Here is a 15961-nt window from a genome sequence, read left to right as displayed (position 1 = left end):
CCCGTTTCAAAGTTGGGCAAAAACGCCAACGGAGTAGCATAAATTTCAGAATTAATCTGAATAACTCCCAGACGGCGGTAGGAAATTGGCTATTTCTTCATGTAGTATTGTCAATTCATGTTGCCTCTCTGTCATGCATGTTTTGTAAGTCCCTGGGTTTTCTCATGAAAGTTATTTCCTTTACGGGATTAAACTTGTAGAATGCTGAGGCCTCGACTAGCTGATATCATATGACGGTTCTCTACATCACACGACTTTTTCACGCATTTGCTTTATCGTGTGATATGCACGAATCCTCTGGTGCACTTGTATTAATCTATATGCGCCTTCCAGATCCGGACCTTTCACATCAGAATGGATGAAAAAGATTCGTGTTTTAAAGTTTTCAGAACGAGTACCGTTATTGGAAGATGATTACATTTTTCGATGTATGATTAAAAAGTGTAATCCTTGATTTTTAAATAATTCTCGAAGTGATCCTTTTTGAACAAAATCATTTGAAATAGTTTCACTTCATAAATCGATAGACCGAAATAGCACGAAATGCATGTATTAAAATGGCAACATTTGCTGACTCCAACTTAAGCGCTAAAACACCTAGATGACAGGACATGCGTAATGTCACCCCAAAGAACGCTTGAAACACGCAACGTATTGATGATCAATCTAAATTCGAATTTAAATATTAACCCTAAACATTTCACAAATGCTTGTTAAGGCGCATCTACATTTTGAATGGACTGAATGTATATGCATGTGATGTTCACGAAATGCTCAGTGATAACGACTGCCAAGGTAGCCAACTCGCTTAAGGCGCCCAATTCGCGGAGTTGTAGACTAACGCTTAGTCCCTGAATGTATATAACTTTGATAGTAACAAATGAACCCAATTAAATTGAAAAGGAGCCGTAGTGAGTTGGGACCTGGGGAATCTAGACTTGCTTCATTCAGGGATTTAGCATTGCAGGGAGGGCTGGGCAGTTGTTAAAATAATGTGGTTCAGGGTCTATGACTGACTGACTGACTGAATTGGGTTTTACGCCGCTTTTAGCAATATTCCAGCAATATCACGGCGGGGGACACCAGAAATGGGCTTTACTCATTGTACCCATGTGGGGATTCGAACCCGGGTCTTCGGCGTGACGAGCTAACGCTTTAACCACTAGACTACCCCACCACCCCTCAGGGACTATGAGACTGACTAGCGGGGCCGTTGTCCACCTAAGGAGTATCCGAAACGTTTGATCGTGGGTTCGAATCCATAATTTTCCCTAACTATCTTCCATCGTTTGTGGCTGTTGCAGCCGTTTTGTGGGGATCACCAACGTCAATTCTGCCTTTCTCCAGATCCACGGTGATGGTGTTTCTAAGTATGTGGGCACAATAGACGTGCTGATACGTTTCACATAATTTCTGTGACATTAAAAAGGACGTGATACCCGTGGAATGACCCCTTCATTGTATCCATTAATCCATTCAATGGTGGTGGATTGTATGACCTATTGGAAAACATGTACCAGGCCAAGATTAGTGAGGGAGTTTCTTAGGTAATTCAGTTATAGCACTGTGTGTTTGATTTGGGTTCGAACCCTGGATGGTTAGTTTCTGGCATACCTAAAGGGCACAGGTCATCATGGTGAATCGCGACGTTTTCGTCACAGGACAGGAGGTTGAAAGTATATGAAGTACAAAATAACAAAAGTCACCAGTTATAATGTCACCAGAGAAAGCCACTTGACAAAAGTTATAAATTATTATATTGAGGGCTAAGAATTATCAATTCATATTTGAGAGACTTATTGAAAGGTCACTAACGGAAAGGAAAAATGTACATTGCCAAAATTTTCCAAAGTGGATTACACTGAAAATGATAGAGTTATGAAAATTTAAAGATTTTTCAACATGGCACCTTTGGTCACCACATTGAAAATCGGATTCAGATCTTTTCCACAAATGAATGTTATTATCATTACTCGGAACTTCCATGTCCGGTATATGTTGGAACATCAACTGAAGACGAATTTCGATATACCGTTAATTCGACATAACCGTGTTTGAAACAAAAGTAAAGATGTCACGTGTTGTTCCCCTTGTGTCACAAAGGAAACTTTACAAACTACGGTTTTCGATTATTATATAACTTAAATTCGATACAGCTGAGTTTCCACGTAGATGGATTAATTATGATATAAATGTTACTTTACCTGGTGTTGTCCGAGGAACTTTACAGAACAGGGCAAGATAGCAGTGGTACCTTCCTTAACCGTTACATTGACCATCGGAACATCAAAGCTTGGCTCCAGCTCCACACCTGCAAACAGTTACGTACGTAATATGTTGATAGATGAAAAACATAATCATCATGACAAATATAATTTATCAGTGCCACAGTCTTATCAGTGATTTAATAACGCAAGAAACGACTTTTAAAGTCAGGTGAAATATCTTCATCTCCGGAATACATTTACCCAGATGGTTAAAACAACCAGGTGTTCTCATTTCAGTCTCCAGAGTCTTCGCTTTACACATTATCAGATCAGATGTTGTGGGCGGTATGTATTTAGGGAAGATGCATGTGCAATCTATCATTGCTAATTTAATCAACTTTATCTCTCTGTAACATGAATTTACGCCGTGGTACAGTGTACTAATATGTTGAAGCACATTTAAAATTCCACTCCGCGTGTGACATGCACGTGCGAAAAATCCTCTTCGTCATCTTTGTGTTATGTCAGTGTCTATGTATGTAGCTAAGACTGTCGGGCAAAATTAAATTTACACCTGAATCTTGGATATTGGAAAACAATGACTTTACACTTATCAAACCATATTATGATGAAGACACAGCTATTATTTCCGTTATATTATGCACAACAATCGAAAACAGAATTCTTGGAAAATCATTACTCTTCGCAGAGTAGAACACTTAGTGTTAAAGTTACAATGTATGCATATACGGTACTATGTATATGTACTGTACTGCATACCCAGTCGGTAATTACATTGCCTTGAGTTTATCGCCTTGTATGAGACAATTCCATCTTTCCCAAACGAAACAAATTCGCATTAATATACTGAGGGAAAAAATAAGGGATCACATGAGAGGACAAGTGTTCCTTTATTTTTCCAAGGTTTCGTCACAAGCTTTGCATCGCAAAGCTTGTGAAGAAACCTGTAAAAAAATAAGGAAACACTTGTGCTTTCATGTGATCTCTTATTTTACCCCTCAGTATATGTACAATATACTCAAAAGAAGTTAAGGACAACGAGAGGACAAGTCAGTAAGAAAGACTCGGTTGGTCGTGAATTCTTTCGAGTAGCATATATTACAACGGTCTTTCATAAAAGTGTACCTTTGTGCCCGTTCTATGATCGAGCACTGCGCAAGCAAATGGGCATACCACTGCTTGATTTAAAGCATCCATGGATGGTTTCTCATTAGATACTTGGCTATATTAATTAATGCAAATGAGATTCCATGGAGATTGGTGGACAATATCGGGAAGTACCAAGGGCACGGTTACTATTCCCAGATAGAAACTGATAATTGTGAAGCGACCCTGACGAAATGGCTTCGGTGAACAAGTGCATCAAGATTTGATTTAGAACATCCTCAGAAGCACAGAAGGTCATGTTCGGGTTTAAGCTGCGATGCTCTTCTCTAACATGGGATGAAAGACATATCCGTGTGTATGTTCGGCGCATTGTGGTGTTAGATAATTAGGGGAACACAATACTCATTTGGTAATCACTGGGATGTCACGTCAGTTGGTTTGAAGGGGCTGCCTGCGAACGTGCGTATATGTACCCGTGTCTGTGTAATCACTAATGGCAATCCGGTCTTCGCTAGGACCTGTGGGGCTTTCTCTCAGATTAGGCTGTTACGGCTTGAAATTCCTGAAATACATGCCACTACATCCCCTCATCTCCGTCTGTCCTAACCAATAACAGATGTACTATAAATAACATCAAACGTTTCAAGAAGACCATCCAGATACCAATGAATACATTGAACGGCACTTGTAGTTATCTAGGATGACTTTAGACTAGAGGACAGGACGGGTAGCCCAGTGGTCAGGAGTTGCGCCCCTTACGTCAGCATTGATCCGCAGTCACCCGTTTATGTTTTCTATTCAGTCAGCACCATACCCATTCATCACTTCGAGCTTTCCTCTGGCACGCAGTCATTTCACTTAGTACTGCTCACAACGACGTTTAACCTCACTCACTCACTCCAAACACATTTACGGACCTCGACACGGCTGTAACACTTCTTTGATGGGTATTTAACATGGCTTTCAAAATGATTGCACTGTATTGGTGTGTGTGTTTTTGTTGTTGTTTTTTTATTTTTTTGTGTTGTGTGTCTGTCTCTGTGTCTGTGTGTGTGTGTCTGTGTCAGTGCTTTTTTCGGACTCACCGACATTTTATAGTGTCATCCCACTGAAATAACCGTTCAATATGGATACCCCATTCGGACAACATATACTGATTCCACACCGACAAGACTACATCTCCGTGAATATGTTTCACTCAAATGCTATCTTTTAAAGTATTTTGGTATGACTCAGCCAGGAGTTCGAACCATCAACCGGTCGCTCCCCGGGAAGAGCCTCAACCCACTACGGATGAAATCCAAATTATGCATATTCTCCTACCAAGGGCAAACAAACATATTAGGTATTCTGTAACGATTCTTAGCGCGTTTACGTTTATATCTCAAAGAGACACTTTATTCTAACCTGCTCGGTCACAACAGACACAATCACACTGAAATTATTATTTATTTATGCATTATAGGTTATCTGTTACAGGTCATCACGCAGGGATTATTCCGCGAGTAATAAAATACATTATCTTGCTTAGTAACAACATCACTGGGTTGACCTATATCATGTTTGGCAGAGTATATGACACTGGTTTTATTGTTTTGGCATGTGAATTTCTGTGATATGACATTAGTAAGTGCATATAAAGAGCAACTGGATATATGTTTGAAATATTATAGATAAACATAAGTGGGTGTTTTTGTTTAATGTAGTATGGCTAATGAGAGACATATAGGGAAAATTGTCATCATTACAATATAAAATTTAAAAGGCATTTTTAATAGTCCAGATATATTGAAAAGTGTCCTACCAGCGGCATGATCTACTTCAATAGAGTTCTTGTCATTAAATAAACTTTATGTTAATGATAACAGTGAAAACGATGCTCATTTGTCACATATCACATTCAAGGGTAAAAACTTACTTTGAGATGAAAATCTATTTTTTCAAACAATTTGACTTCTATTAAATATGCTAAGATCGGGTGGTTAAAAACGTAAAAAGCTCAGATAATTATTATTATCATGAAAACGTGGTCTGATTAGCGCAAAATCAAGACATTAAAGTAAAATGTACTTGATTTTAATTGGACTGTTGCAAGATGCTAAAAGGAGGATCTTCACCTTCACCTTCACCTTCACCTTCACCTTCACTTTCTCCTTCAAACATCAAGTAAACATGAAGAGAAACACTTTTTTTATGGATAGACAACTTCTTTATTGCAATGCCATCAACTAATGAAGGCTAAGCAAGAATAACTCTTCCCGACCCTTTGTCCATCTGGCTTCAGTCATTATGTGTAATCACAAGAAGCGTCAGTAATGTCAACATCCTGTACATCAACCCCCGATTATTTACAGACCGCCGCCATATAGTTGGCATATTGCTGAGTGCAGCGTTAAACAACAAGCAGACCAAACCATAAAAAGAAGCACAGAACCATACAGAAGCACTGAGCCATCGGCTTGTAAACAACCAGATAATTAAGTGATCAATGTACGGAATAATCCAGTGACACGGTGGTGCAATTACTAATAAACTTATAAATTATATAAGTTACGTATACTGCTGAGTACAATTGCGGACATTCTGCTGCTTATAAGAGAAACGGGTCAGAAATACATCCGGCTTGCATCATAGAGAGGTGCATGTTGAAGGTTAGGCTCAAACATTTTCTTTGGAAGAACTCAGCGCCATAGATAAATGCTATTGGAAGACTGATATATAATAATAATAATAATAATAATAATAATAATAATAAGGAGAGTGCCCGGGTTCTCCACCGAGGAGTACAGCCCTTCTGACACTTGGGTAATAGAAGGCTGCAGTGTTGGGGCGCCATCATATTCCAAAGTTCTTGGTGGGTCATGATAGCGTTTCCTGGGAGGTCCCATGTCTCGTGTAGAGGGGCAAGGGCCCTGAGCTGATGATGAGCCTTACCAGCCTGACAGGATCAGGTGAATGCATACAAGTTTTTAATCTGTAAATAATAATAATAATAATATTGCATTTATATAGCGCTATTTCCAAACATAAGGATGCTCAAAGCGCACAAACATGGTTTGATATTAAGAGTCAGGGAAAGCTTGGCGGAAGAGATAAGTTTTTAGTAAGGATTTAAAGGATGACAACGTTTGAGAGTCTTTGAGTTCTTGGGGCAGATTATTCCACTCAGTTGCTGCGGCATATGCAAATGATCTGTGACCGTAGCGGACAGTGTTTGTATTTGGGTGCAAATGATCTGTGACCGTAGCGGACAGTGTTTGTATTTGGGACAAGGAGAGACTTGGATATGCCATGGAATCATTCTTGTATCACCTAGCTGCTGGTGTCCCATGTCAACTGATGCAACAGGAAGAAGACATTTCAATCTTTAATGCCTCAGTGACCAAACTGATGTCTATTGCAGCACCATATTTTGACTTATGCTGTATGTTTTTCAAGCGAAAACTTGACTTACCTTTGCATGTGTTTGTGTCACCAGTGGAGAAGAGTATGTTCAAGTATCGCGTGGATACCTGGTATCATCACTTATTCAAAGTGTATAAAACCGCATAATATAGTCGAAAACAGAACAATGGTCTCTTTTATGATATTTTATATGATTATGGATATGGTTTTGTCGGGTTCTCATACATTCTCTCACATTCACCTACTTCATCATAATGGTATTGGTCCAACACCTGGTAGCTTCACTATCTCATAGTGACTTATACCGTACATGTTAGGAATAGGAATCGCACAATCGACTCATCAGATATTTGTTATGATATTAGAATGGCCTTTGTCCTTTTGTCTGGTTGAATAGTCCACGTTGTGTTTGACAGTAAATGCAGCGATTTCAGTAGACTAATATATTTTCTCTTGGATTCTACATAGAGAAGTCACAGACAAGTCAGTCTCCATGCATATGATATGCACCTTTTCATTGTGTTCTACCCTTAAATGTGTACCAGACATGTATATATAAATCTCTAGACAAACTAGATTGTCATAAAGCATTATTGCACAAGAAAACCCCATTTCTCAAATCTAAGTAAAATTACGCATCATTAAGAAAATGACACCAGTATCAAGACACAGGAAATGCATCCTGTGTTATAACAAATGCGGTTTTCTTTTGGCCATCAGTAAAGTTAAGCTCCTTTCGCTGACGAGCTCTCCCCACTGGCACCGTGGGATATAATTGCTGTAAAGACTGGCTTCGTACGTTTGTTCTCTGTCACTGTCAACCAAACACTGTCATTATAGTATCAGACTGCAACCATGTAGATAATTCTACAGGCGCCTGGGCCTTTCTGGAAAACAGTCATTTATAGAAATCACCGGATGTGGTCCAATTGGTATATTTCCTTTTCGTTAGGAAATGATCATTTTAGGGCGCGCTGTCTTCTTGCCATGCTGGCAAGTTGGCTATAAACTAAATGTATGGGAGAGATTGTCTCATAATAAGCAGCATAGTCATCACCTTCAAGGTCAAAGCTTAGTCTTTGCTGTTAGCACATTGTAACGGCAGACACACAACTAGGAGCACCTAGAAAATGATATGAATTGAACAGACATCTTGTATTATGTTGATTATGTATCACCTTTACAAAGGAATGTTTACTATCATTCGAAAGTCAGGATGAATTTTCTAGCTGCCAAAAACAAAAAACTTCGGTTACATATGTTTCATCCTCCGAGTTTAACATTTTCAGATTTGTTAAAAGTTGTAAAGAAACGAAACAAGAAGCAGAATTAATATGTTTTATAGAAGTATTTTTGTGCAACCATCGCGAGTATGATTGAACGACGTGCCTTCTTGCCTTTCTTTTTGTGCCATGATATAACCATAGCGTGTCTGAAAGGTACCTTGCTTGACATATGTGATAGTTCGGTAATTTTGAAAGTAGATGATCACAAATGAGACCAGATTTCCTGACCATTTCTAATTACAAGCATCACGCCATGTATCGTGGAACTCCGTCTTCTTCACGCTGTAAGGCAAGAAGACATGACGTCGTCAGTCGCATACAATGTATCACGTTAACTTACAGGCTCCAAACCTGTCAGAGCCATGATGAATAGCACTTGTACCAGCAAGACATTGGATGAATTCATAGCTTGTACAAACAGTATCGTGATAGAGCTGTTTGCCTCTTGTGATCAGTGAGACCGACATTTATCACAACTGCTGTGATTACAACCACGATGGCATATGACAGTCGCGTTATGACAACGAGATCATAATGTTACACTGAACAGTCCTATCACAAATTGGAGAGCGTCGATATAATGTCTGACAAGCCACAACAGTATCCTGTAATATTCGCTTGTAGGGATGAGCGTCTTTCAGCTGTTGTAAGGCAATACTAAGTCATGGACACGTGGGCGGACCATATGCTTTAAACACATCTGTCACTTTGGTTCTTAAGGATAAGAAGAATATGACAACCGTTGTATCTTTCAATTGGTTTTATGCTGAATGCTAATTATTTCAATATTCCTGTATGCTCCACGGAATTTCTATCTCTGCTCTAACGTGCTAGATAAATGTCACATTAACACACACGGGTAATAATATATATCTTCATGTCGTGGCCGTCAAGGTAGAGGTAATCACCCATGACAAAGGTTACTCATACAGATAATAAGTCAGCAGTTGTACCGTGATAGCCTCACTAAAACAGACACATTCCGTCTGAGAGGTTTTGGTTTGACTCGCCAATTTTACCTACAATTCCACTGAGAGACATTCTGATTACAATACCATGAAAAATGTGAAGATGAGGTCAGACATGTCTGATAAATGTTCTACTTGTGGTGAATGTTCTGTCTTTGTTATAGATAGTTCTCTTTGACCGTTGTTGGTAACTTGAATTTACCTTGTAGGCAACAGGAACCGCAAGGGTTTCTATTCATGAAATGTCCGAGTAAAAATGATAAATGTTAATTTAAGTTTAAGCTAAATACCTTATTAGAAAAAAAATGATAGAGACTGAATTTGTTAGTGTGTTTGATTTAAACATATTTTATTCACAAATGTGAAAGGGATTGGGGACAAGTTATCCAACTTAAAATACCCGCTCCCTAATATTTACATACATACATTTTCAATTATATACATCTTAGGAAAGAATACAGAGAAGAGATAGGAAAGTTAAAGAGAGGAAGGGACACAACTTATGTGATCACTTAAAACGTTTTGATTGATGAATAAAAGTTTGCATACATTTGAAAACGTATTCATTCTGTTGAATAGTCATATCAGGACTTCCAAGTAACATTAATGACAATGTGATTAGAGAGTCACGTTTTACAATATTTTATAAATTTAACCTATATTTTTATATCTCTCTTTGGATGTTGTACACTTTACATTCTAATAGGAAGTGATGTAAATTTTCACAAGCATTGCCACAGTAAGAAGAAGCAGAATCTTTCATGTTGAAACGATACAGTGTGTTTGTTTCTAGCTGTTAAATGTTTGATGTCTGGTGTATGTTGTCTTCTTAGGTGTGTCTGATAGATTTATAGATTGTTTCCATATCGTTTACAATCGATCACACCTTGATTTAACCATTTAACGACATGTAATGCAATACTTTTATGCTGCCATTTGTCTTGCTAGCAAACTCTCGCTCATCATTCTGAGACATTTACTGGTATCGTCTATGATCAAGCTCCTTTGGTGATTCACCGTAACCCTGTGGAGCCCATATCCTGAGAGCATGTATTAATCAGATCATGCCGTCCGCATATACACGTAAATCCACAACAACACGATTCCACCGCCTTAACAGATGGTAATGTGTTCAACTGTCTGAAAAAGTGATTTTCACAGCATTGAGAGCCCCATGTTGTTTTTGCCATGCTGTTGATACAGGAGCTTTAAGAAGTGTGGTAATTGCTGGAAAGTGCCATTGCATTTTCAACCTTTTTACATCATTGCTTGTAATCTAAAACATTCATTAAACAAGCGATCCATTACACTCCCATGTCGCGTATGTTCACGCAGCGGGCTGCAAGGGAAGGCTACAATCTCCGCCCCCTGCTTTGTTTATCACAGTCAAGGGGATAATTCCTGGCCACGACTACGTGGACTATCCTCGGAGACCCCGGGGTGTTACTCTAGCGATTGTTCAAGCAGGAAAAGGCGCGGTGCCAGAAGTTCAGAATCCCTTTGGAGTCTTCTTGTCGAGTGAGGCAAATTCTTAAGGGGAGAATTGACTGACCGTGTCGAGGACAAAACACGAGGCCATGCCTTGTGTAGGAATACATTAAACTTTACACCAAGATGACTCACGAACAGCATTCTAGTCGGTGGGTAACTTACCATATTGGTATTCATTACATGGCCAATTCCATTGCACTCTTGAACTAAAGAATCGAAGTTTAAAGACAGTATGACTAATGAGACGTTATGGTTCACTGGAAACATAAGGCGACATTTACATATATACTCATTGTGAGAAATGAGAAGGTAATACCGGCGAAGATGTAATGCCGACGTATTTGTTATGAACAAATAGCTTGTATAATCAGTGTACCTAAAAACACACATTCTAAAATTTCAATAACGAAAACCTTCACATTGACACAACACAGGGATCGATGCCCATTTCTTCACTGCACCTGAATTCTCAGTTAGAGTGAAAGCTTTCTGTAAGGGGCCCAGGCATCGACGGAGAGAACACGACAATTCTCAACTTCTAAGTCATCACCAGAATAGAAGCAAAGATGGAATACAGTAAAACAACTTCCACGATTGGTGGCAGGAGTGAAAAATGAAAGATCAGACAGATTTTTTTCGTAAGATAACAAACCCATCCGAGATGAGAAGCGGTAATGAAAAAGGATATTCGATCCTCAAATCTAGTAATTTGAACTCTGACTTTTCGCGGCCTGGTTTGGCACGTTTCTAATCAACATCAGAACTTTGACAAGAAAAAGATATTCTAGATGATCCAGTTTCCCCGGATCAATGTATGACGTCACTCTGTAATCACTGTAACAGGTTCGTGGTAAAGGTTTCTTAATGAAACACATACAGTTCTTGGGGGCGATCACAAAGACTCTGTGGAACGTCTTCAGACTACTACCAATCCAAAAACTGTCATTATGTATCTGTCACTGAAGAAGGAAAGTTTGTATCATTATGACATGGCTACAACAGCTATATCTGCGTTGAGGGGAAGGGTAAAGTGTTCTCGTGTCACTCTGACGATTCGGGCTCGATTCCCAGCATCCCTACAATGTATAACACCCATTTCTCGTATTGCTATAATGCAGTTGATAGAAGCAACTAAACCCCCTCCACATTCATAAGAAATATCTGCCAAAAGCAGTCTATTGTACAATTGTGACTATATCATGAGCAGATATTTGTTTTAGCAGTATTGCAGCTATATGATGTTGTTTGTAAACAAATCGGGTCTAAACCAGACAATCCAGTGATTGTCACCATGCGATACGATGGCAGAGCATGTTTTTATGAATCACTATGAAATAGTGATGATTCCAGGTGTTCGCGGACAAGTGAACCTATCCTGCCTCACCGGTCGCACCCATCATAAACATATGCTAAGTCTCGTCATTTGTTCACCTGAAATAATTTGGGAACGTATGGTATAAGTCAAAATAGGGAATTCCATCGGACATCATTTTTGTCACTGGTGCATCAAATTTGGAAACTTCCCCAACATGTGTACCATAAAACCTCTTGAAAGCTTCACTGAGGCCTTGAATGTTGTAACCTGGATCAAACAACTTCTGAGCAAGAGTGGCATGACGCTCTTTGAAATCCTTAGTAACTGACTACATAATTGCTTTTAGTCAATACGTACACTCTATTCATTGCCTTGTTCATTGGGATAAAACCAACTAATTCCTACATATCTTGATTTTGAATAACATTTATAGCGTTATGATCTTAATTAGTTAGATTAATGATCTCTATTGAGTCAGTAATATCACGAATTATGTGTAGACATGATGACATGATTGTAATGACACTGGGTGTCTTAATGATTTTAGTATCTTCGTTGCCATGACAAATACAATCTTCTGACGTGTTTGAATCTAATTTCAGCTCAATAGTCACAGTACTGATGGATTACCTACATATCAACGATGTTCAGTTGTTGCTTCTCGACGCTAGTATCTCACAGTCGGTATAGTTACCATAAATAACATATTGTTAGCAGAATACCATTGTATTATGTATCCATTAGTTTATGCCGAACCCGCATTAACCCAAAACATTTTGTTTGGAACAGCAGGGTCCTTTTAAACGGTGTCTCGCAACAGCTCCATGGCAGCCTAAATTTCCACACAATAGCCAATAAAAAGCGATAAAATATCTATAACCATATGAAATATCTACTCAGTTATACTATTCCGACTACAGTGTAAACTATCTCACATGTTATTTGATTATAAAGCTTATACTAAATGGCAGATAATATTCAGCCATAGTTAGATAATTATTATCATTTGTGCAAGATAATGTTAAAGAGCATGTGGTTATTTGTGATTCATGCCCAGACACAAGCTGTATCGATGGCCGTCATAATTTGCAAACATATAATGCCTACTAAATATCGTGTTTTGCTCCCTAACAGTGTAAACCTTTCTAACAGAGAACGTATCATGTTTGTTTCTTATAGTTCTTGATTTAAGGTCGCTGCGTATTCAACTTGTCTTGGTAACTCAATACCAAGTCTTGGAGAATCCCTTCCTATCTCTTGCCTCACACATAGAGGAGAGACACACATCAATTTAGAAGACTGGCTGCTTTCTCAATTTTACGGGTGCTAAAAAACAGATGAGGAAGGAGATACGTGTACGTTTTTATCTGATTACACTTGGATTAAAGTTCGAGGGTCCTTTCAATTTATCACAAAGCATCCGGTACTTAAAAATCTTTGGTGAACATTTTGGTGCTGTACAAAACGTAAGGATTCCGTTTGTCAATTGAAATATAGCATTGAGAACTGTGAAACTCATTATATACGCGGTCTTATGATTTTATTGTGGTAAGAATCAGGATTTAAGCTGGGCATACAGCATGTATTTTTGCACCTTTGAAACATTTTACATGTTAAGGTGTAAACATACAACAGTTAAAAATACGATGACTACAAAGACATGTATTAAGTTTTGAAACATTAATTATACGTTCATTTAATGGGTACCCGGTAGGAAATACATGCGTAATATCAATATTTATTTTCGACAACATGCACAACGTGTTATTTTGAAAACTGAACAGGAAATATATGAGCATTCTGGGATCATAAGTGTCATTGTAGTCTTCTGTCAATGTGTGGTGATACCTTTTAAATAAGTTACCTTTCCCCAAAGAACTGTATTAGATCTAAATCACAGGTTTAAAAGAGTTGCCGTGCTGTGATTCTTTTGACTTTTGTTTTATTCATGTACATGTTGAAAGACTAACAGTAGTAGTATTGTCTACCCAGGTGCAGAATCTATGGGTTTCTTATCACACCTTTGCAAACAACAAAACACCTGTAGTCATACTGAGAATCTTATGATGATAATAATGATGATAATTGATCACTGGGTTTTTTTAACATAGACAATGGTAATGTGATGCTTTTAAGTGTTTATTGGAGCTGAAAGGAACGCATGACCTTTCAACTTCACGATAAAAACTGCTAGAATATATGTTTGAGTTTGTTCAAATATAATTCATAAATTATGAAAAGATAACATCTTTAGAAATCTTATGGGGTCAGTTTCACCCAACTCGAGTTTCAGTACACTTTTTACACTACATACGAATATATTTTTCGTTTTGTGGTATTTTTTACGTCAAATACATCTGAAGGATGATGGTAGATCGGCGCATCTTGAACACATTCCAACATTTAATAAAGAGCCTACAAGACTATTGCTTCCTCACATCAATCCAGCTGTCACATTGTTGACCTGTCCATAGGGCTGAGTGTAGTTCCACACTGAGTACAAAACAGATATTTACATAAACGTAGGTTCAGCTGGCAGGTTATTGAATTAAGTCCTGACATGCTGGTTTAGTCCAGGACGTATTAATTATCGGCACTGGTGAACAGCAGTGTTGAAGAAGAAAGCATTATGGAGGATTATAGAAGGAAACACGTCATGTTATTTGTCACAAGTACCAACTAACATGAGGTTATTAAAAATATAAAGCTTTTTTAAGACTATCTTTTAAATGTCAATCCGTTTACTGATCTAACGTGATTAATGTTCGATGATTAAGAAGAATATAGTTTCCTTTGAGAAGAGACAGGTATTTTCTTTTTTGTGAACTCAAATGAGATACCACGTTTCAAACTTAAAAGCCAAAATAATTAACCTTTCTAAGTAACGGTAATTCAGATCGTTCATCGAAACGTTAGTTTTAGTTCCGTATAGAGCCTCAGAACTTGCAGTGTACATTTACAAATTTAATTAATTTCTGAAGCAAAGACATTGGTTAAGCAAAATTGTCCGCAAGTTCTGTCTTTTGTTTAAACAGTTTCATACAAGTCGATTACATATACAAGATTAGGTTGAAACAAATGTTTTCCCATTTTAAGGAGGCCCTAAATGACTATTTGAAAAAAAATAAGGACAAAATAATGAGTTCTTTTTTCCTTAAGCATATTGAAACCAAACTCTTCTCCATGATATATTTCAAGTAATGCATTTTCAAATCGTCCTTTTCCCTGTAATGTCTGTTTCTTAGTGTGTAACGCGGATCTGGAAATATCCTTTTGATGAAAAAAAAGACAATTTACCTATACACAGATACATATGAACTCACTCCCTAGCAAGGTCCTAAAACGTACGTTTAAACAAACAATGTCTAAAACATACGTTTTGAATGTGAGTTAATAATGTTCAGTAGTGGAAGTAGATGAAGTTATGGCATACATCATATACGCAAGCCGTCGTGATGGGTATCTTGAACATTTGATCACATCCTATCCCGTATCTTGTTGTAAAATTTGACATTCCAACTTGTACAACTGAAATACTCTGATTTTTACCCACCCACCCCACCCCTCTTTACAACCACCTGTCTCCCAGCGTTAAAGACAACCACATAAATGAAAACCAAGACACATGCGATGCATATATGTGTGTCTACATGGGAATCCTTCCCAAGCTCCTAAATTTACTTTTAACCAAAACCTCCGTTTCCCTGCAATAGTCAAGGTATCAAGGAATCACACTGAACCGAACCCAGTGTGTGTATCAGAATGAACTACTGTGGCCAAGCTGATATTTTTAATGGATTGTAATTACACCGTTATCTTTGATTACTTTCTGTATCACTTAAGTAGTAAGTAGGATGTAATAATAGATTACCTCTAGATAAGGTGAATGAATTCAACTGCAGGTTCAGCAAAATGTTCCGTTAATTGGAAGATGAGAGAGAGAGAGAGAGAGAGAGAGGTGTATCTATCGTATCTGTTTGTTTTTTGCTCATGTTACTGTAGAAATGTATGTGCCTATTGTTGTATGTGAACAAGATGCAATGAGGTTTTGTATTGACAGAATATATTTCTCGGTTAATTAACATATTAACTCACAAATTAATGTGAGTTATAAACTAGTTGTTCGTTTCAAATATATCAAAGTATTTGTATTTTTTTAAA

The 15961-nt window shown here is 37.9% G+C and overlaps 1 protein-coding gene across 2 annotated transcripts in view; it reads right to left on the bottom strand.

Moving 5' to 3' along the window:
• Positions 1 to 15961, bottom strand: part of LOC124285427 (limbic system-associated membrane protein-like) — a 50701-nt gene that overhangs the window by 20615 nt on the left and 14125 nt on the right. For both annotated transcript variants that reach the window (XM_046721649.1, XM_046721650.1), the window contains exon 2: positions 2205 to 2311. In XM_046721649.1, coding sequence (XP_046577605.1) covers positions 2205 to 2311 — 107 coding nt within the window. The remainder of the gene's footprint in view (positions 1 to 2204; positions 2312 to 15961) is intronic.

This window comes from Haliotis rubra, unplaced genomic scaffold, assembly GCF_003918875.1.
Source record: "Haliotis rubra isolate DU_JTF1 unplaced genomic scaffold, ASM391887v1 Scf36, whole genome shotgun sequence".
In the NCBI taxonomy this organism is placed as follows: Eukaryota; Metazoa; Mollusca; class Gastropoda; order Lepetellida; family Haliotidae; genus Haliotis; species Haliotis rubra.
The sequence above is the reverse complement of the archived record's forward strand: the minus strand, read 5'-3'. Positions and strand labels throughout refer to the sequence as shown.